Consider the following 23745-nt stretch of genomic DNA (forward strand, 5'->3'; position numbering starts at 1 on the left):
AAAGAGAATGTGCCCATGTGCAGAGGCAAGCAGAGGACAAGAAAACACGCTCTTTAAACAGAGAACCTACCATGCTAATCATAATTGATTCATTCTTATTTATACTTAAAGGTCCTGATTCATGAATCATAGAGTCATAGAATCACTAGATTGGAAAAGACCTTTGAGATCATCGAGTCCAACTGTACCTGTCCACTACTAGATCATATCCCTAAGCATTTAATTTACCTATCTTTTAAACACCTCCAGGGATGGTGACTCGACCACCTCCCTGGGCAGCCTGGTCGAGTGCCCAATAACCCTTGCAGTGAAAAAGTTTTTCCTAATGTCCAATCTGAACCTCCCCTGGCGCAGCTTGAGGCCATTCCCTCTTGTCCCATCACCTATAACTCAGGCAAAGAGACCAACACCCACCCCTCTACAATCTCCTTTCAGGCAGTTGAAGACAGTGAAAAGGTCTCCCCACAGCCTCCTCTTCTCCAGGCTAAACAACCCCAATTCCCTCAGTTGCTTCTTGCTCCTCATAAAACTTGCTCTCCAGTCCCTTCACCAGCTTCACTGCTCTTCTCTGGAAACGCTCCAGGACCTCAATGCCTTTCTTGTAGTGAGAGGCCCAAAACTGAACACAGTATTTGAGGTGTGGCCTCACCAGTGCCGAGTACAGGGGCAGAATCACTTCCCTGGACCTGCTGGTCACACCGTTTCTGATACAAGCCAAGATGCCATTGGCCTTCTTGGCCACCTGGGCTCACTGCTTGTTCGTATTCTGCTGGTTGTCAACGAACACCTCTGGGTCCTTCTCTGCTGGGCAGCTTTCCAGCCACTCCTCCCCAAACCTGTAGCGCTGCATAGGGTTGTTGTGTCCAAGGGCAGGATTCTGCACTTGGCCTTGGTAAACCTCATCCCGCTGGCTTCAGCCCATCGATCCAGCCTGTCCAGATCCCTTTGCAGAGCCTACCTATCCTCAAGCAGATTGACATTTCTGCCCAGCTTAGTGTCATCCACAAACTTACTAAGGGTACATTCAATTGTTTCACCCAAGTCATTGATAAAGATATTGAACAGGGCTGGACCAAATACTGAGTGCTGGGGGTACACCACTTGTGACCGGCCTCCAGCTGAATTTAACTCCATTTACCACTACTCTCCGGGCCTGGCCATCCAACCATTTTTTTACTCAGCAGAGGGTACACCTGTCCAGGCCAGTGGAAGCCAGTTTCTCAAGCAGAATATTGTGAAGAAAACAGTGTAAAAGGCTTTACTGAAACCCAAGAACACTATATCCACATCCATTGAGCGAGTCACTTTGTCATAGAAGGTGATCAGGTTAGTTTGGCAGAATGTGCCTTTCATAAACCCGTGCTGACTGGGCCTGATCACCCTGTTGTCTTGTGTGTGCTCTGTGATAGCACCCAAGATGACCTGTTCCATGACTTTCCTGATCACTGAGGTCAGACTGTCAAGCCTGTAGTTTCTCAGATCCCCCCTCTGGCCCTTCTTGTAAATGGGTGGAACATCTACCAGCCTCCAGTCAAATGGAACCTCCCCAGTCAGCCAGGACTGATGGCAGATGATGGAAGGGGATTTGGCAAGCACTTCTGCCAGCTCCCTTAATAGCCTTGGGTGGATCCCATCCATCCCCATAGACTTGTGAATGTCTAATTGGCTGAGCAGGTCTTTAATCATTTCCTCGTGGATCGTGGGAGCTTTGTTGTCCTCCTCCTCCCTGCTACTATCCATCTTCTAAAAGCAGAGGCTCAGAGTTAAACATGTTCGATTTCGAACATTTTCTAGATTTAGGGCTGGATTTCAAAGCAAAGAATAGCAGAGTGAGAGAGCCATGTGTCCATAATAGTCTTCTGTAGGCTGCCAGCAACTCCTGTGTCTTTGCAGCAAGACCCCTGTTGCTTCTGGGTCTCAGGAAGAGGCTGCAAATCTCCAGAACTGATTACATTTGAAATGTATGTGATAAGTTACAAGGAAACACGAAAAAAATCATCACAACGATTACATAATCTCTCACATAGCATAAGAACCTTATTGCATTAACATATTCCTCCCTGGCACTTCTAATAATAGAAATCCTTTCAAATTGCCACCACTTATAAAGAACTGGTCACCAAATGTGGATCTTCCTTAAAAAAAATTCCCTTACAAAATATCACCTGCTCATTTGTAGGTAAAATACTCCTCCCTAACTCAAGTCAATAAACCCGTTATGCTATATCAGAAAACTTCTGTGCTTATCATATTAATGTGAGTATAATGCATGCACAAGCACACCCTGCATGCTTGATAGTAATGTTCTTGAAATAAATTTCAGGCTTTGTGGCTCTATAGCTATATCTTCAGCCCACAAATCTTCCTCCTCAGGGATCACATCTATTATTGCAAAGCTCATCTTTTGCCCAAACACAGAATTTCTTAACCCAAAGTTACATTTTCTTGGGGCCCTAGGGCTGAATAATGTTCAGCACATCTTTTGAGTGCAAAAAATTTAAATTTGCCTATCAATATTGATTCCAAATATACAGAGGCACAGACAGTTTTTCATAGGACTCTAGCCCAACTTTCTAAACTTCGAGACAGCTTCCTTTGAGAATTGAACTGGAGGCTGACATGAGAGACCCTGCACAAGGACCAGCACTCCTTTCATTCACTATTATGGTGCTTGCCTTCTAAAAACCAAGGAGCCAACCACACACTTCAGGAGTGGGAAGACAAGGAAGCAACAGCCTGTGACATACGCTTCACCCTATCTGCACCCAGGTAGCTCTGCACGTGTCCAGCTGACAGCTGAACATGCTGTGTCATTTCTATTGAAAAGAGCTGCTTCTTCTCAATAGGTGCAGGAAAGGTGCAGAAATCATGCAATCAAGCCTACAAGATCATCCAAAGGCATTCAAAAGTGATATCGTTTCAGCAGGGACTGAAGGGTCAGCTCTAGAAAAGTGAATATCATTACTTAAACTGGAGGTTTGTGAAGCCACACCATTTTCTCCATCAAAACCAAAACTACTTCTACTGAGTGCCAGGGGCTCAACCTCAGGTTTTAAATTCACCCGTCTACAAAACATTGGCATGCTTTCTGGGGCTGTTCCAGTGCTGTGGAAAGATCTGCCAGTGAAATTAGAGAACTAATGATCGTATTTGTGAGCTTGCCTGATACTAACAACTCCAGTCAAAGCCAGTGTGTTTCAACTTATGCCTTGTTGATGTGCCAGTGGTGGCAGAAAGCTTTTCTCATCTGCTTAAAGTCACCAGATGACTCGCAGCCAAGTCCCCAACAAGTCTTTCAAAAAAACAAAAAAATAAAAGTCTCTGGCTACAAAAGGTTGTCACTAATGACTCAGTCACAGTGCGAGAAGCACTACACTTTCACATCACTGCTTAAAACCACAGGAAAAGACTGCCTGTTTGTGATGTTAACAAAACGCAAAATCTGGACTTGGGAAAAGCAGAAAAAATCACATTAAACAAACACAAGAGAGCTGGCTATGCAGAAAACAAATCATCCAGATGTGTTTGAATGCTTGTCTGGAAAGCTCTGCAGTGCTCAGGGGAAGCCTGCAAAATACTTACTACAGCAAGTGCTTCACTGATGTTGATTTTATTTCTTCTCCAGGCACTTATCTCTATGATAAAACATCATAGCTATGTTAAAAATGTCCCTTGAAACAATACTTATAGTGGAGTGATTTAGGTGCCCCAACAGTGGTGTCTAGTGCTTTTTGAGATCCCCTGGAGTACCAAGCCTGGCTTTGAGCAGCTGCAGGTCTTCTTGGTCCAGTCAGTCCATGGACAAGTCTGAGATATTACAGGAGATCTAGGATGGCATTAGATACAGGTATTTAGGGGTCTGAATCCCAAATTCAGTGCTATACTTATAAACCCTTACAAAGGAAGTTTTTTAGAAGCAGGAAATCTTTGACTTTCACATCCTGTAAAGCACTAAAAACTGTTTACAAATAAATACAAGCTCGTAGCAATGCAGGATGTGATGAGCTGGAAAACCTCATGGTGACCTGTTGTTCTGCTTGGAGAGCCATCCAGATAATAGCATGACAATTTTGAAGTGACCTGGGGTTCCATGCATTCCCACGAACCTGTGCTGCAGCTGCATCCAAGCAGCTGATGGGGAATGCAGCCAGAGACACCAACTAGTTTTGCAGGAGGAGGCATCATGGGGAGGGCTAGCATGAACCCAGCCAAGTTTAGGTGCTGCATAGACGTGCCTCTAGGTGGCTACTTCTGGGGCTGTGGAATTTGGGAAGAGGACGTCTAGCTGCTCATGCTGGGCTTTGCTGGGGACTCAGCACTAAGTGTCCTCCCAGTACCACTAGGGCTGGTGTGCAAAGCTGGTACTGGCATGTCCCTGCTCCACCAGTTTTGAGTGTGAAGAGAGTATACTGTTTTTCAGTTCTATGACTTCTTATCATGGCTGCAACTGAGTGAGTTATTTTATAGGCTATGTGCTTACATGAGGTGAATCAACTCTCCTTGAGGTCAATGGAAGCCATTCTACTGACTTCAGGCTTTCTGTGCTGCATGTGGAGGCTTGGGCTTATCTTCTAACAGCATCCACAGCAATATAACTCAGCAGACAGTAGTGACTATGCAATCACTGCTTCAAAACTCTAACGGTAGGATGTCCTATCTACAGTGACCTTTGGATTATTTACAAGCTATCTAAGAGGCACTAGCTATAGAAAAAGGAGGTTTCTGGCTGCTTGGCACAGTTCACATTTCAAGAGGTTAGTTTAGAGGCCTATGTGCCAGACTGTTACACGCTCGTTCTTTATATTCTTAGTCACTGTATTTATGTTAACAGAAAAAGTATAACATGGCTTAGCTTTTCCTTCTCACCCTCTTATCACAGCAGCCACAAAAGTTCCCAGAACAGAGTTGGTTGCTGTTATTTTGCAAACAACACAGAGATCCAGCTATAAAATTTTCATGCCCAATTATTATTTTGGCAGGCTGACAGCGTTTGCCTGCAGATTGCATAGCAATTTTCTATTGTTCATTACTCAGTAAAATCTGAGTGGAATCTCTTGATAGATACGCCTCTAACCCAAAGGCTTCAAATTTGGTTTTTACTCTGCCAAATTTTCAAATTATATTGTAAACAGCAGGAGTGTTAGAATATCTCAAAAAGGTCACTGAGATCTTTTGCAACAGGGAGTCTGAGGCTTTCTGGCTAAAATACTACCAGTTGCATTAAAAAAAGAAAAGATTCATCTGCATTTGTACCTCATGTGGTCTTGTATACTGCTATGCCTTAAGAAGACTGATTATAAAATGAGCTTGAGAATCTGATTTCAATCCACAAGGGCAGAGAAATGCAGCATTTATGCTAGAACCATTACCATTCAGAGCTAAAACTCAGCTCAAACTGGTTATCCTGTCTGGCATTCCAGCTTTTAAATTATCCTCCAAGTGAAAATGAAACACCCGTTTTGTTCAGTACTACAGGCTGAATGCACTATTAGCCAGCATGAAGGCTTGGTCATGCATAGCTTTGAGGGTAGTTTTGGGTGTTTGAAGAACGGAAGTTTGGCTCCCAACCTGGGAATCAGAGCATACAGAAATAACAACCATTTTTTTTTCACTTTCTGTTTCAGAAAAGCACATCACAGCCTGCAGCTCTCGTATTATATACTGGCATGCACCTTGCTGTAACACCATCACAGAGTACAGCAAGGGTAGAAACTCAGCCACATTGGTCAGCCAAGCTGTGAAGATTTCCAGTATTCAGGAAAACTTGGAAGATGTTGGTCTGGTAGCTAATACAGTAACAAAGCTGGTACTGGGGGCAGCGGCTTACACTGTTCACTGTTTCTGATGAACCTGAACTTTGACATCTGGCACAACCATTTTTTTACAGGTTGCTCTCAGTTAAAGGTTTGGAATTGCTGAGTTACAACGAATTACATGTCTGCAATCCAAAAACATGACTCTTTCAGCTATATAAACTGTACAGAATGCTTCTATTTCTACCTGGCTAGTATATGAGATATTATTCATTTTTTAGATCTAAACTGTTTAAAAATTCCCAACAAAAATTTAAGTCAAAAGGTGGTTTCTTCTGAATCAGATCACCAGAGAAAACATTACTAGACAGTCATAAACCCCTTATCTTTGAAGAATATAATTTTGAAAGATCTGTGTCTATGCTTATGTACCACAGGTCTCAGCACTACCACTTGATTTATGTTAATATAAAGCATGTTGTCACATGAAAGCATCTCTCCAGCTGCTAGTTTATTTTCAAAAACCTCATCCTCCAATACAAGAGGAAAAAACCCAGCCTTTAGCTGTTCAGCTCACAAAGAAATCCCCATAGATACAAAAATTTTTTTGATATATCTGTAAGTCTACGGAGAGGCCAAAGGAACAAGAGGTGATGCCTGGAAACCATGACTGAAGTACTGCCATTGCCAGTTACTTCAGAGAAGAAAGACCAGAGAGAGTCACAGAGCTATACAGTGACTGCACCTCACCATCTGCTCTCACAAGAAAGAGCAGGGACAGACATCATACTTGCACTTTTGAATAGTCCTTCAGTGTTGTGTTAAAGGGCAGACAGGAGGAGATCTCAGTTTCCTACCACTTCCTGTTCTCAAACTACAGCAAAGCGTGTCTTCTACTATGCCAGACTGAAGCAGGCAGATGCATGTATGTGTGGTAAGAAGTTTCCTCTAGGCATGGGTATAGTGATCCCTCCCACCATGCTGTGCTGAACATCAGTAATCAAGTCTGCAGTTATTCTGCTCCCCAGCATCCTTGAGAGCAGTCAGTGAGGGATCCAGGTCTTTCCTACTGATTCATATTCACACACAAATGCTACTACAGAGAGAGAGAGAATATTCTGTTCCCTGTAACTGTAATAGACAAAATGAGAAGCAATAGGTTTCACTTGCAGCAAGGGGGTTTGGGGAAAGCATTCTCACAGCCATATCCAGGAATTACCTGGATCCTCCAGGAAGGAGGGTATCTCCCAGGATGGAGAGATGGACTAGATGAACTCTCTTCCAGCACTATTTTCTATGGTTCTCAGAAACTCTCACTACAGTCTTTCATCACAGACTCACTTCCTACAGTGCACAGTACAATGGGCAGTGGAACAGCATATACTTTCTGATGACTTTAGCCACAGTTGCAGAAGAGGAAATAGAGTTTCATCCAATTGTCTTGATTTTGGTGTTGTTTCCGTAACTTGTAATAAAGCCCGCTTGGTTAGGGGACAGATGCTCCTTTGTCCTTGCTGAAGAGGAGAGAAGCAGAACCCAACACAGGAGAAAGAAGACGGGAACAATGCCTCTGCAATGTGGTTTTGCAAAACTACCACAGAATTGCTGTTTCTTGAGTCCCGGGGGGCAGTACTTGAGCAATGCAGTATGGTATATTCATCACAGGCAGAGTACAAAAAGCTAAACAGCAACACAAGCCCTCTGGGAGAAGTAAATCAGTGATTAGTTGTAGCAGCTGTAGTACTGTGGGGTTCTCATCCCACTTCTGTTACTGGTGCCAAAAGAAGAGTACCAAGGGAATCACAGCAGCATGAAAACCACATCTGCTTCCAGAGAAGGTACTTGCTGAATTCTATGCAATGACGTTTCATCTTTTCTGCTGTGCTTAGATGTAAGTTATTCATGTGCAATTCAAATGTGACTCATTTACTTAGGTTTTGCTTATATTATTGTTAGTTCTTTCTTAAAAGGCAGATATTTTAAATCCATTGGATTTGGGTCTTCTCAAATCATATGGTGTTTTCTGTAAGTGTCCTACTCCAGGACTTTGCCATAAAAGAAATCAATTCAGAATGGTATCACTATTATCATTGCTTAATTCAAGTGGACAAGCAAACGTTTCTGCTGCTGCTTCTGTTGTTATGCTAACAATAACAAATCAGCTCATGTTTTTAAATTCTCAGAAAAGAAACTGTAGGTGTTATTTACCTGCAAAGAGGTTCTACAAGGTCCTTGTCAAGAAAATCATGATCTTTCTTTACTGCAGCAATGTCAATGGGAAACTGGGAGTCTACAAAGGGAGACACAATATTAAGATGACTGCTTCCTATTTAAACGAAAATACATTGTCTACATCTAAAATGCTTTGCATGTGCTTCCTCACTGAAATCTGGTATGACTAATTTCACTAAACTCTAGTTCCCTTTTCAGTCACTTTATTTTTTCTTTTCCTGTTAAAGTTGAACATACTGTGCACCAAAGAGACAGCACGAATATTTCATTTTGGCTTTAACAAGAAACTCAATCGTTCACTGTTCTTTCTAATGCCTAGTGCAAACAAATAAGATTAGGGAATTACCAATACACTTTCTTTATCCACATGAACCACAAGGTTCTCCGTTCCCATCACAGTGACTCAATGAATTGTTTTCTAGACAGATCGTTTTTCCCATGCAATAGAAATGTTCTGTAATTTTTTGCTTTTAATACAGGTCCAAATAACAGTGATTTCAGACAAAAAAAATTAAGCTGAATTATAACTCTCAATATTAGTTAAAAGCCAGACTAGTGTGCTGGGAGCTGAGATTCATAATGAAAAGTGACATGGCTGCAACACATTAGCAGGCTCCATAATGATGGGATGGGTTCCAGCACTGTAGCTGCTCTCCAGACTGCCCTGCCATGCTTAGGTATTGCAGCAGGACACTGGGATACAGGAACTGCAGCCAGCATTTTCAGACACCAGTGCTTAACACTGACATAATAGATGCCTGTAAAAAGGATTTTATTTTCAGAGACAGTCTACAGTGTATTATTGAGTGTATGGGAACAGTGGGAGCCCAGCACAGGTTGTTTTTTGTAGGGACTGTCCCTTTGAGTTTGGCAGGCAGCAGGCTCTCCTTTCCTGGGATAGCTGGGATCTGAGATGTTCTGATTACAAAGCAGACATAAAGTACTACTTGGCACCCAGGGACTGTGGTAGACGCATATCTATGTAAGCATTAGTCTGGCAGGCTTATTACTCTGAGTTCCTTGCTGGGTTTAAGAGAGCCTGCCCGGCTCCTGCAGCACCACTTGAGCATCTCTGCATGGTTCTCCCAGTACCCAGGTACCTGAGTGCACCATCAGGACCCAGCACCTGAGCCTCAAGGGACCTCAGCTATCAGAAGCTTCAGAGGTGTCCTTGCTCATCCCATGCACGGGGATAGACGCTGTCTGAGCCAGCTCTGCAGAGAACTTCTGACCCACGAGATTTCTTGGTCATCGCTCCATGTGTGGAGCCATGCTGCATTCAGATCCAAGCTGACCCTGGATAGTGTCCAATAGCTTTTGGCAGAGCTCTACTTTGGCTAATAAGCCCAAGTGGGCCTGACCTGACTCTGTGTCTTTGGCAGAGAGAATACGCAGTTTGGGAAAAATAAGGATCAGCTGCAGATTATCTCTCAGCACTGAGCTAGGAAGAGCAGGAAAAACCTCCAGCCCCAGTCCCAGTGTCAAACTATTCCTGAATCCAGCAGCAGTGCAGCCACTTGTCCTACGTTCAGAGACACTGCTTCATTGGGCAGCTAGGAAGGGGCATGGCCATTTGCTTTGAATCAGCACAAAATAGTGGCTTTCCTTGCTTTAAAAATGTAAAACACAGCTGAGATTATTCACTTCCGGTAACTTTGCAAACTTTTTCAATCTTATTTTCAGTACGATTCAAATTTTCAGTAATTTTCAGAGTTTTCAATCTTATTTTAGACAAAGTTCAGGAAGTTTTTTTTTTTAAGAAAAGAGACCTCTGTATTTTTGTATTTGTTTTTTGGTAACCTTTGAGATTTATGCAAACTATGTCCCTCTTTTCTTTTCTTCCCATGGCTATGAGGGCAAGAATCTTACTTTTCTTTAAGCACTGGTATGAGTCCAGCAGCTGAAGCTTTGTGACACAGCCAGTCATGTTCATAACTCAGTCAAATGTACAGTTGGCCAGCTGCAAGCTCTCCCTGGCAAGGGACCAGTGCATTTTCAGCACTGCACAAGGAGAAGAAAAACCTACTTACCTTCATAGAACTGAGCATATTGGGGAAATCCAGCTGCACGTAACCAGTCACACGCTTCCTTTGCTTCGATTTCTAAGCAGAAAGAGAAAAAAATAGAAGTTCATACTTACTTTGTTATGTTTTAATTACAAGGAAATGGCAAAGAGACTTGGTTCTAGCTGTTTGTTGCTTAACGTTACTGTCACCACTAAGAAGTAATTCTTTATAACATCAGAAAGTAAAATAGTCTCTCAAAAAAATTCACCTGCCTCCACAGTTCTCTAGGTTTTGCATAGCTGCTTGGTGACTAGGATGAAGTGTTAATCATCTCCATGCAGCAGGAGAAGTTGCTCAGACAGGTTTGTGGTCCTGTGAACTATCCTCCCCCACAGGTAAGCTTTTGGGGAGAAGTGAAGACGCAGTGGGGTTGAAATGGGGTGACAAGGGATCATGGAGTATGTTTTCTCCTTCTCTGGCACTTCTTGCAGAGAAAAATTCAACATCAAAGTGACTGAAAGCTCTGCCAGGAAAACCCTAGTGCAGGTCTCATGTTACTGAAGGGACAATTATACAGGTAGGAAGAGTCTTCCTACTTTTAGCCATCTGAACTCTATTATGTGGATTCCCTCCACAGTCAATAGAGACAGTTACTTCCAAAAGGTGATTCATTTCACCTTAAAATACTGTCTAAAATAGGTGGGATAGATCAACTACTGACAATGCTTTTCTCTTGTGGCTGCTAACAATTGGAGGATAAACAGCTACAGGTATGTCTGTGCAGCTAAATAAAATAGATACAGGCAATAGCTTCAACCACTGGACTCCAGACTGCTCACTCTTTAATTTTAATCCATTTCCAGGCCTGTTTTGGACTGTTCCAATTATCGATCAAGACTAATCTTTTCTTGAGAAGGCTAGTATTAAGCAGGGAAGAGAGGAATCGGTCTGTGTCATCTTGTCCCTGCCTCTCCACTATTTAGAAATATGGACACAGCTGATGCTGTGCTAGGTTTCCCCTTTCAAAATGTATCCTGCCTGAATGGAACAAGGTGGGGGAATCCTCAGCTGGACAAGGGAACAGTCCCTCCTTATTTTGTGTGTGACAGTAGGGATAAGTGAGTATGAGGCAATGGTAGGAGATCATATTCAAGAGAAAGACTACATGAGACCTAAAGCTTTTTGAATGGGAGAGGCAGATCCGTCTTGTGCAATTACTAAAGCAGCAGTAAAAAAGTGCCAGCTACACAAAAACAGAGGATAAATTTTGAAGCATCTCAAGTAAAACAGACGGCACTCCAGCAGTCACACACGGTTATGTGCCCAACCTCTGAGATGCAAGTTGACAGTAGGGCACCTCAATTTTTACCAGGCTCTGTGGATTCATTGTAGAGAAAGCAAGTGTTCCAGGTCTGGCTCTGCACACACCCAGCCTGCATGTGCACCTGCTCCCAGAGTGACTGGAGGAACAAGTGAAAACAGGCTCACTCGGATAAGTGTGACTTGCTGGGGAAACCTGAGTAATGCCTTCTTGCTGCCCAGATTTAGATCAGGATCTACCACTTGAACAGTTTTGTTTTACAAGATCAAAGTCAAGACATATATCTGCCCCTCTTACACTTGAAAAGTGCTAAAGAATAGACTGTGCAGGTACAGAAGAAAGTAGACATGTTATGTTACTTATTATTCAATCTGAACGAACCAGCCAGGTTTTGGCACATTTGTGGCTGCAAAATCTAGGCAGCTATAGTACAAATCCCTAGATATAAAATAAGCAATGGAACTGGAAAAATAAAATCAGGCTCAGTTGCTTTTCTGCATATTCTGCCTCACATGCAAAAAATTCCAGTTCTAAATCTGTTTTCTGCTATAATGCATTTTTATTGATAGGAGATGCTGGTGTGAATTTTTTCCCAAGTAATTCTGTTCAAATCACTCATTATACTCTTAATGACTTTACCCACTGAAGCTCACCATAAAATCTGCTATGAATATACTCTGCAGTATGTGACCCATACACCTTTCTGCTCCTCTAAATACTGAGTCATCCTGGCAAGTTTTTTTGCAGGAATAAAAATTCAGAATACAAGGGTCTACTTATCAAAAGCCCAATTTCCCAAGGATGATTAGATAGCCAGGAACAGCTCCGCAATGGCTGCAATCATTAGCAGTGCTGAAAAGGATTTACCACCAGCTCTTCATTTGCTTTGACATTAGTTCATGTCAAAGCTGAAAAAAGGAGCATGAAAGTACATTCAGTTCTTAACATTGCACAAAAGAATGAGCAGCTTACATAAAATGTGGCTCTCACTACTGCACATCTGTGTGCTGAAAGCACATCTCTATTATGTTCCAGTGAGACTGAATATTTTTATTAAATCCCTGGAAAAAAGACAAGTCTTTATGCTCTTTTTCTTTTGCTTAATTCAATCTCATGAAACACAGATGAATCAATCCCATTTCAAAATGTATTTTACAACTCAGAACAGCTGTACATACATCTTGCTTCATCTGGCGTGGAAGCACAACTAACAGAGGCTGTGGGTGATGGAGAATGCTATCATTTAATGCTTTTATATGCTTATCATATTTCAGTGTTTTTTGCAATTGGCTGCTCAGAGGAGCTTGCTGAGGAATCTTCCTGCAGCTGAAGTGAGATCTAAAAAATCTCAGGTTGCAATAGATGAATAATTGCAGGGAATAACCAGGAAAGTATATCACATGCATTGCTTTTTTTTTTTTTCTTTTGTATGAGATGCTTTGTAACACACTGCAACCAGTCAACAGTGATTGATGGATTAACTTCCCCATTCAATCTTTGACTCTATCTACTTCATGAAGGAATCTATTTGGACTATTCTCATTTTCTAAATGATCACCTCAAACAAAGAGATTCCCCCTTGAGTAAGATTTGTTAAGTCAGCTTCCAGGATAGTTGGTGTTAAACATGTATCAGTGCCCAGTTCCCTCTCTTATCTCTCTTTCTTTTTTGCTCTTATTCATAGGATAACAGAACGGGAGAAGTGCAATGTGCTGCTAGCCCAGCCACAAATATGGCTTCACTCAGTGTACTATTTCCACTGGATACAGGCATCTGTTCCATCCATTTCCCTCTTGGCTGCTCCTGCAGTTTAGGTGAAAAGGCAGGACGAAAGATTTACTGATCAACAGACACTAAAGGTGATTTCTATTATCTCACTCTGGGCATGTAATCCAAGTCATGGTTCAGAATGCAACATAGATTCTTTCATTATTGGATATTGTAATGCTTAAAATATAATTCGACGTGCTCAGTTTAACCTTCTCTTTCTGTGCACATACCATAATATTTGCTTTTTGTTACTTGCTAGTTAAACATCAGTGAAGACTTCTTTGAGTGGTGATGAGTTACAGTACCAAACAGACCTCGCTGAAGCTGCCACTGGAGGGCTGAAGAAATCCTTTTGGCAGTGTTGGTCCAGTTCAGTTCCCCCATCCAGGTGAACACAGGGGTCTGAACCAGCTGCACTGTCTTGGTGCAACCCTGAACAACCTGGAAAACTACATATGCTCACAAGTGGCTTCAAGGCAGCTTGCCAACAGCACAGAGAAAGGCTGTCATGCTGAGAAAAGTGATTTTAGAGAGGACATGGCTTGTAGTTTTGTCCTCAAGCCTAGCAGGAGCCACAACCACTAGCACACGAGCCACCACTGGTCCATAAGCAGTATCACCCTTGGTGTGACCAGAAGGCCGCTTGCTCCAGCACACCTGGTGGTGTGTTTGTGCTTATGCACTACTGCCCTACTCTGCTGTCTGAAAAAAGAGTCAGGTATAATTTACCTACTGCTTTCCCCTTGCTTGGGAATCAGCTAATGACGATCATTAATTACTAAGTCTAGGTAATAATTCAGTCACAAATATTGACAAGCATCAATATGTCTTAGAGTCCTTGACTTCTCACGGTTGTTTCTTTTTACAGTTCCTAGTTGAAGATTGTTAGGAATCAAATTTCTCCTTTCCATTTCACTTTTCTACCAGTGGTGAGTTAAAATTGAGATCCTCACAAGCAAAAGCCTTCTAGACATATTTCTAGGGAAAGCAGGGTAATGATCTCATGGCTTCCATATCCCCCTCATCTACCAGCTTCTCCCAGGAAGTATGTCCAAAGTCCTTTGTGCACAGACATTGGCTGCTGAGCTTCCTCACATCATCTCATCCCAGAGGCTCCACAGATGTTGCTCCCTGCTTCACCAAAGCCTTTCAGTGGCCATATGGAAACAGTGCCATAAAATGTTGTCAAACACCTCTCTGATCAGCCAAACTATGTTTTGTTTTGTTTTTTTTTTTCATGGGACTGTTCTTAATCTTTCTTCCTGGAGTTGTCCCACTGTGTATTAAATTAGATGTTTATCAGAGGTACTTACAGAGTAGCCCAAAGCATATGTCGCACAGTAGAGATTCAAGTACAAGTCTTTAAAGCTCTTTTTAATTTATTTAAGATGTAAGTAGAGCAAAATAGAGAGAGAGGTTCACCCAGAAAACTTAACAGATGTTCAGAGCACAGCTGGGATGTGACTTTTAGTCCATGCTTAGTGTTAGGCAGGTTTGAGTTTGTATCCTGCACACCGTGTGGGTACCCTGGCTATTTTGGGGCTGAAATGGAGACAGTTACTTGCAATCTTTCTCCCAGCAGTTTATCTGATTCTTCACAAACTGCTTTGCTGGTGCCCAGCACCAGAGGAAGACTCCAGCAGCCAGCTGCCACCAAAGGGGACATCCTGCTCTGCCCGCTCCATGCTGGTTGACTCTTTCTCCGGCTTCCCTTCATGCCACACCAGCTCCCGGCTAACCCTTCAGAGCTCTAGCTCAACCCTCTAAGCTGGCCAAAAACTAAGCCCCCCCAAATGAGTAATGGTCTGCTGTTGGATTCGTCAGCTGGCCCAAAACCTCTAAGAGTCCTTTTTAGTGCACGTTAGCTGCGTTTTAATGAACCTAAGGAAACCAAACCACTGGGACAATCCTTCCTCACATGAAAGAGAACTGCCTAGAAAGCAGTTTGGAAAGAACTGCTCTGTCAAGACAAAATCATGTAAATAAATTAATTTTCTAGTTTGGGACCTTATTACTGTCCATGAATAGTGGTGTGAAGACCTAGATACTACATTCCTTTTCATTTTCCTGTCTAGACATCAGCGTTTCATCTTGTTTCTGGCTTTCTGCCATTTTCCTTCTGTCTCTTCTGTCCTCTGTTTTGGTGTTTCTCCCTTTTTTTTAACTATATTTTTTATTGCACAATGCAGTGGAAGAATTAGCAACTAGAATAAATAAGGCACATAATTATGCCATCTATTGTGTTTATGTCAAATGTATGTCATAACCTTTATTATTCATCTGTCTGTAACAAATCACTGTTTATGCTCACTTTTTTATTCCCCTATATTACTCACCACTTAAATCTAATTTAGTAGACTTAAGATAAAACATCTGGAAATGTTAAAGAAAATGATTAATCAAGTCAATGGAAAGGAGTATATTTTACCGTGCAGCCATATCATTGAGCTCCAGCGGCCATCACAAGTCAGTCTGTTAGGGAGAAGAGGTCTCAGTCTTGCAAGCATTGTTTGGGAGTAAAGTAACAGCTTGATTACAGCCCAGAGAGTTTGCAGGTTATTGACTTTTAGTCCTTGTCTTACTTTCTCCATCAAGAGGAGAAAAAACTGTTGAGATGACAGAGTTCATACTGCATTTTCTAGAACAACACCTACTTGGCATTTTAGGGTAGGTTTGGAGACTCAGCTCAACCCTGTATTGAATAACAGCTTTTTACTCTCAGGAGCCACTGTGGACCTGTACGAAATGTGAACCAGAGAATACTCCTGGTGAGGAAACACTGATTGTGTCTCAAACCTGAGGCACGTGCAAGGCAGCTGTAAACACTGTACAGGAAAGTTTCACCCTTGCCTAGCTGGTCTTGATGCATCTTTTTTACCCCAAACACTAGTCACATCACTCTCAAGAGATGCCACTACCCTTGCATCTTCACAGAAGACTACTGATGAGGGCAGATGGGATCCACAGGAAAGCTCAGTTCAGGCTGAAGCTATGTAAGAACAGGTCTAGCATGTTTCAGCTTCTTCTCACAGCCCAGTTTGAGGTATTTCAATGCCCCTCATTCACTCTCCTGCTCCTACATCTCATAGTCTTCAAGATATTGATCCATGTAACTCTTACTTGTATCTTACAAATGGGGATTTAAAGCACATAAGTAAAGTACCTATGCAGGTTAGAGACAAGACTGGTGGGAATTAGGTGCCCAAGTCCTTTAACTGCCCATAAAAATATGGCTATGTCACTCCTCAGTTGCTAATACCCTTAAATCTGGTCTGGGCAGACTAAATCTCAAATTTCTGATGTTCTTGGATATCTAAACTCATCACACCTTTGTTGCTCAGCTGTCATGTAATACTAAAGGCTAGTATGTTGTATTGAATGGCATTGGCAAAGCTACTTCGAATCTAAGAAATTAGGCTCTGGTAGGGTAGAGGTGCTAAATAGTAAAGAACAGGAAAATATTTGTAAATACAAGAAATAATGACTTTCCAAGGTCAAACAGGAAATTCACAGGTAAATAGTGTCTCACATATAGCTTGCAAGAAGCAGGGTGATAACCTTCACTACTAGATTATTGTCTCCTTTAACTATTGCAAGCAGGTTGTTGTAAATCATGGGAAAACACAAAGCTTCTCATATTCTCTAAGGAAAAAGTCTCATGCAATTTAATAAAGGCAGAAACAATTTTCTGTAACATTTTCACGTTGCATTGAACCCACCAGAATTCTTTAAAAGGGGAAATTCTAATATTTTTTTTTTATAGGAAGGTATAAAATTTTGTGCAAAGGGTATTGGTGGGTCTGAAATTATTTAGGCTTTTAGCATAATTTTGTGAGGACTCCATTTGAGGGAATGCTTTTAGGTAGATATCCAATGATTTACCTCATTCCCTTCTACTCTGCAGGACTTTTCCAGAAGAATTCTGATAGTAGCACAAAGGTAATTGTACCATGCACTCATAAAAATACCATTTATAGAACAAATATATCACAAATAGAATAAAACATAAGCATACAATGCATTTATATTATTTTACTACACTAGAGTGCATACTCTTCAATAAATCCTGATAATAAGGTTTTCAAAAGTGGGCTTTCATTGGAATTATTTTATATCATGCCATATAAATACTATTAGAGGCAACATTATGTTTTGCAAGCAAGGAACAAATAAAGCTGTCAAACTGTTATTTTAATAGACCTTAAGCTTTTGCAGAATATTGAGGTACCAGTAATAATGCAATAAAATATGGACCTTTTAAACTACTGTGGTTGAATATAATTCAAATGTCAACAGAAAATTATCCTTTCAAGCTCATGAGTAGTTTCTTTATCTGTAATTCTTTACACTCAATGAGCAATAGTCAGATGACGTTCATTCATGTTCTGACTTCTTAAAAAGATTGAAACTGAGAAGCATGGAAAAATAATCTCATATGTTAACAGATTAAAATATTGAGACTGTTTACCTTAGAGAGCAGATGAACAGGGAAGGGTTATGATAAAAGGGGACAAGATCAGGGGTAATAAAAAGTAGGAAATTGGGAACATCTGTTCACTCTACCTTGCAGTACAAGGACAGGGAGATTAATGAAAAGGGAGGAATGAAAAAGAAGGCAGGCAATCTGAACTGATAAAGTATTTTTTTTTAATACAATCTATAAAATTATTTGCTAAAGGACTGACTACTTACTGCTACCACCCCAGATGTGAAAAAGAATTCTCCAGAATTGAATAAATGAAACCAAACCAAAAACAGTGTTAGGAGATAATTTTTTTTCCCAGTTAGATGACCCCTTACGTAGCTTTTTCTTCTGAGCCCCTGACATTCCTATTGATTAGACATAGTCTGGGACTATACAAAATGTTTCTTTCAACCACTAGGACTATTGTTTTGTTCCCTAGTATAACCAAATTCCACACAGCCCAGCTGTAAGACTTCTCAACAGCCTTTTATCTTGAGCAAGTCTGCATTTCCCAAGAAGAAAAGTGTGTCATTTGAGCAAGGAGTTACAAACCAAAGTCCTCTTTGGGTAAAAGGATTATGTTGAATTCCTTTCCTAAATTAATTGGATACTGGTAGAGCTGATAGGCCTGAGATTTATAGTGGGTTTACCAGGCGTGAAACTTTACAGGTCTAGGAACCCTATTTCTGTATTAACACTTTTCACACCTAGATCTCATCAGAGCTAGGTATACAACAGAATGGTATCGTTCATGCTAATAACATGAAGGCAGCTGTGCAAATAGCATCACAACAATAGGGAAAACACCTAGAGTTTGCAGTATACGAGAGACCTTTGTACAATGTGCTACACTCCCACTAGTTCTTTAAGCTGAGAGGTGAAGCCATTGAAGCAGCCAGTAGAACAAGCCAGCAGGGCCACATAGAGACCTCAGGAGCAAGAAATAACCTGATGGACTCCCAATTGAAAGTAATTCCAGGCAGCCATCACTGCCCTTAATTGCCTTCAGCCTAAAATTGGTTCCACAGGGAATTCTCCATTATGTAGAATCATAAGTAACTCCTTCTGTTGAGGTAGGTGTGTTCAGCTCAATCAGGAACCTAAACATTAGAATGCAATGAGATTTGGACACCAAGTTGTCTTGACTTTTGAAAGCCTCAGACATAACATCAATAATACAGCAAAGACATTTAACAGCACTAAGTAATGCTGGAAAGTCACATCTAGGTTATGTGCTTCAGCAATGTGATAAATCCAAGAGATTCAGTTCTGCCTTTGAGTGTCCTTTCCAGGTCTTTGGTTGCTACTAATCATCATTATCACTTCTATTTACTGCTGGTTTCCTTTTCTTCTTCTCTTTCTGTGTCTTCTATTCTGAAGTCACTTAAATCTAACTTTCCGCCATTCATTCCTCTGACATTTTTGCTACCCAGTGTCCCACATGTCCATCCAGTTTACACAAATTTACTCCGTGCTAGTTTGTTTCCTTTTTTTGCCATCTTATATTCCTAAGCAAGATTTTAAAACCCTCCCAACCCCTAAAATATCTCCCTATCTTCAAATATCACTTAAAAACTGATTTTTTGCTTAGCTTACAATTGATTTGTTCAATTCAATGCTTTGTGATGACACTAATAAAACAATAGCCCACATCCCACATCTCATCTTGAGGCACTTTAAATGGTTATAAAAACTGATGCAAAAGTTATATATAGGAAACACTTCATCCCTGAGTGAAATGCAGCTGCATTAGGATGAAATGTGGCAGATGCATAGAAGAATACTGCAGCAGTTTATGACAAGAAACAAGGAGAATACTTTATCCAGCTGAAACTACTACCAGGATTTATGAGACAGATAACATTCAAATAATATATATATGTAGAGGGAGCTGACAAGGACACCAAGCTCTCCTCCCTTTAGTCTTAGGAAAAATACTCTGGTATGGCTAATGAGCAGAAGTGATTAAGAGCTCAGTTCCCTTCACACCCTCCTCATTCCCTGTTAGGATTTATATTCCCTTTCTTGCCTTCTGACAGCCCCCATGAGTCTTGGCTCAGCACAAACTCAGAGGACAGAGTACCACCCACCCATTCTTTAGTACTGTGCTGCCCTTCCCACCTATTTGGCCTGCCATTCAAAAGCTGAGCACTGCTGACTTGAGAATTAACAGGGCTTTGACATGTGAGCATGTTATGTCCACTGAAAAATGTGTTTAGATAAAGATATGGAAAATGTGAGTCTTTAAGGGCTGTAATAGAAAACACATTGTATTTTTAATGTGGAAGGAACACTATCAAATAGGTAGAGAAGGGGTAACAAACCCATCCCTTGGGATGTACTTCAAAACTTCTGGTGACTCATGGAGTCACTATGAGCCAAATTTTGAAAACAGACTCTCATTTTATGAGTGTCTGCTCTTGGGTTTCCAATTTAAGAGATCTAGATGGCGTCTAAACTTCTATGTAGCATGGACCAGAGTGATCTGAAGGCCAAAATAGCTGCTGAGCTCATATTTAGAAGGAAAATGTTGAGTCCAATAGTGTTTAGAGAACTTTCAAGTGTACACTCGCCATACAGACTTGCTATGTAGTCATTTTTATAAATGTACCATCGATATTTCCCTAACAGATATTAATAAGTAGTCATTGAAACAGTGCACCTACATGTATCTATTCATGTTATATATTCATCTTACGTATTCATGTTATATATCTTCTATTGGAGCACTAATTTTGAAGAGTGGAAGAGCAAATGAGTGGCCTGCAGGCTGCAAAGCAGCTTTGCAGAAAAGAACCAGGAGGTTTGGTTCTTGAACATGAGGTAGAGATGTGCCCTACTGGCAAGAAAGGCAGACAGCATGCTGAGCTGCATTAGGAGTATTGCCAGCAGGTAAGGGAGATGAGGCCACATCAGATGGGGGCCTCCTCAGTAAAAGAAGCATGCAGATTTACTGCAAAGAATCCAGCACAGGGCTATGAAGATGATTAAGGGACTGGAGCATCTGACAGATGAAAAGAGACTGAGACAGCCAGGATTGTTCAGCCTCGGGAAGAGAAGTCTTGGGGAATCTCATCTGTGTGTATAAATATCTCAAAGGAGGGTGTAAAGAGAGCAGAGCCAGGATCTTCTCAGTGGTGCCCAGTAACAGGAACAGGGCCAATGGGCACAAACTGAAATATAGGAGGCTCTGTCTGAACATAAGGAAACACTTTTATTGTGGTGGTGACTGAAGACTGGTACACATTACTCAGAGAGGTGAAGGAGTCTCTTTCCTTGGAGATATTCAAAAGCCATCCGGACATGGTCCGAGGAAGCCAGCTATAGGTGGCCTTATTTGAGCAGAGATGGACAAGATGACCTCCAGAGGTGCCTTCCCACCTCAACCATTCTGTGATTCTGTGACTTATTTGAGGAAATGTGTAAAAATAACCCAACAATGAGGTTGGGTTGCTCCACCATCAACATCATATTTCTCTTAATGGAGAATTTCTGACAAAGACTAGCTATAAGCTCCTCTACACTCCTTTTGTTTTTGAGGAAGACTAGCACCATTGATTTTAGGACCCAGAGAGTCACAGGAAGGTTATTCATAACACCAGGGAGAGGTGTAGCTAATAGGAAGTATATATGTATCAATTCCAACTGTACCATTATTGGAAGATTGCCATAACTTTATAGTTGGAATTGTGTTATTATCATTTTACCTGGACTAACTCTGTAATGAGACTGCTAGTACTTTAATTACAGAAGCAGTAAATTCTTCAGTCTGTACACAAGGTATGTTTCTTCAGTGCACATAAATTGTACAAGGAGTTTGGTCTTGTACTTTGCCCTTGAGATCTGGTTTGAATTTGGATGCAGCAGATGGACCCCACTACATGCAGCTTGGAGCTACCCACCATCCTCGCAAGTTTTTGAAAAATGTCACCTCTTGCAAGGCTAGGGGAGATTTGCAGACAGCTTGAATTCAAGCAGCATACAAGATGCACAAGGTCTCTGGAGTGGCCTGAGACTCGCATGGGTACTTGTAACTCCAATTAAAGACAGATTTAATGTCTCTGGAAGTCAGGGTTTTCAAGCTCAGTGTCCTAAACCAGAGGTCAGGTTTCAGACTTCAACGCCTCACTTAGTTTCTTCCAGAATACTCGATGTGTTTTGCATGTGTACAGTAATGAAGTTAATTGGTCAGGCAGTAACTGGAGCTCCTGAGATGAAAGACATTATGGAATGCAGGAGAATGCTTCATGTTGTAATTTGAGTGAAAATGTAAACAATACCCCAAAAGATAGATGTTGTCATTGTAAACCTTCTCTCTGAATTATGCAGTCAAATAGAACAAAATGCAATCCCTTATCAACATATTAATTATTCTTTGATTATACTCTTCATGTACTGTAGATGTTCAAATTGCATGCGGGCAATCAGATATACATAAGACAACCTCTACCCATCTGAGGTGGTCTTCATACTGTAAATTTATATTAAATGCTGAACATTAATATGAAACTAGCTCCTCTTGGAGATAAACACTTTGATGTATTAACAAAAAAAGACTTCTCAGTACTTGTTTATCGTAAATTAAGATTAAAGCATTTTCTTTGGAGTTCTCTGTGAGATGAGTAATTTGTATTGCAAGAAACATTGATAAAATACAGCACATACAGAAGACCTCAAATATTCATCACAGAGGTCAAATCCATGGCTTGTGCACAGTGCATGTAATGCAAAGTGCTGAGCTCCCACCTGGTGTTATCAGTATGATCTGCTACTGTCAGCTGATTAACAGTACAAGCAGATCTGCCTTTAGATCCTACTGTTTCCTTATTAGCCTTTTCTATGAAAGGGGATATTGAGAAAGATATCCTGTATACTTCTGAAAAACCTAAACCCCCAACAGCAGAATGTCAGTTGTTCACACAGTCTTGAAATTGTCATTTACATACAATCCAGTAACAGGAGGGCTGTACCTACATACCCAGATGACATTTTCCGATTAACAACCATGTCGTAATTATCATTGAAGTATATCAACATTACTAGCATTTCATCATGTCTCGAGACTGTAGTGAAAAATCTTTTATAAAATGAAGGTTAACACAACCTGTGAATATCTACTTTTCTTCTTATTATTTTTTCTGAAATGATTAAACGTCAAAGACCCATATCTGTTTAACCTGCTTTTCCAGCTGGTATTTACCACAAGAATATTACTAATGAGAGCTGCCTGGATGTCATATTCTGGCTGTATGAAGAAATGAAAAATAAGTAAATTAATGCAAAGCATAAATATTATTTTCTTTAACTGGGTATTCTGAACTTGGTCCATTTTCCTTTTTGGAGTTAGATTGAACCCCTGTCAGTGCCAGATGTGATAAGCTGGCTTTGCAGGAGCAGAGATTGGAGCAGAAAACATCCATTGTTCAATAGTTCTACCACTTCTTAAAATTATTCCAGTGACTGAAGAAATAACACATGCTTATGTAAAAATGTTACTGTGAACTAAATTTTACTCTTTGCTTTGACTGCGCAGTGCTGTAAAAACAGTGGAGTCACACTAGTTTGCATTTCAATGTGATCTAGTCCAGAGCCCCTAATTATGTGGCTGTACACTGATCTCTACAGAGTGATGAGAAAAACAAAGAGATTAAAGGAAACAATTACTCACGTACTAAAAAAAGAAAATCTTTCCTCACTCTGCCTTCACAAAGGCACCCAGTTTTATGAAAGAAGTGCCTTCCCAACACTTCTCTCCAGCACAAAAATAGTACTAAATGAGGGAAAGTCAATTAAGGGTTCTTTTTTTCTGTAGCAGTGGAGCTACTGTTCAGACAGCTGTTCAGACAGTTTCCATGATCTACCACATGATGGAAATTTTGTTTAATTCTACTGAATAGATATAGATAACTTTCAATATCCAAGTGGTGAACTCAAAGGCCGGAATTTTAAGGATATTTAAATTTCTGAACTGGTAGAGTGTAGCTCTTCGAAGATGTTTGATGTATTTAACTGTCATTTGCCTTCCCAAGCACCTTTGATGCTGATTCACCTGATCCTGCCTTCTGCTACTGGGTGGCTGCAGACAGCAGCAATTAGGATTGCAGCACACGGATATTCAATGCACTTTGGCACATAGACATGTAAAAGCATTTTGAAAACACAAAGAGAAGATTATAGAGTAAACAGTTTTACCAATGA

The 23745-nt window shown here is 40.9% G+C and overlaps 1 protein-coding gene and 1 long non-coding RNA gene across 7 annotated transcripts in view; one reads left to right on the forward strand and one right to left on the reverse strand.

The window, feature by feature from the left end:
- STARD13 (StAR related lipid transfer domain containing 13) overlaps positions 1-23745 on the reverse strand; it is a 309317-nt gene that overhangs the window by 30291 nt on the left and 255281 nt on the right. For all 6 annotated transcript variants that reach the window (XM_054050879.1, XM_054050950.1, XM_054051117.1 and 3 more), the window contains 2 exons: positions 10016-10087; positions 7962-8043 (listed from right to left, as the gene is read on the reverse strand). In XM_054050879.1, the coding sequence (XP_053906854.1) occupies positions 7962-8043; positions 10016-10087 (154 nt within the window). The remainder of the gene's footprint in view (positions 1-7961; positions 8044-10015; positions 10088-23745) is intronic.
- Positions 6979-14160, forward strand: LOC128849454 (uncharacterized). The gene is made up of 3 exons (XR_008447400.1): positions 6979-7644; positions 10272-10386; positions 12997-14160. It is a non-coding gene; the product is annotated as an uncharacterized LOC128849454 (long non-coding RNA).

The sequence above is a fragment of the Cuculus canorus genome, chromosome 1 (assembly GCF_017976375.1).
Source record: "Cuculus canorus isolate bCucCan1 chromosome 1, bCucCan1.pri, whole genome shotgun sequence".
Classification (NCBI taxonomy): Eukaryota; Metazoa; Chordata; class Aves; order Cuculiformes; family Cuculidae; genus Cuculus; species Cuculus canorus.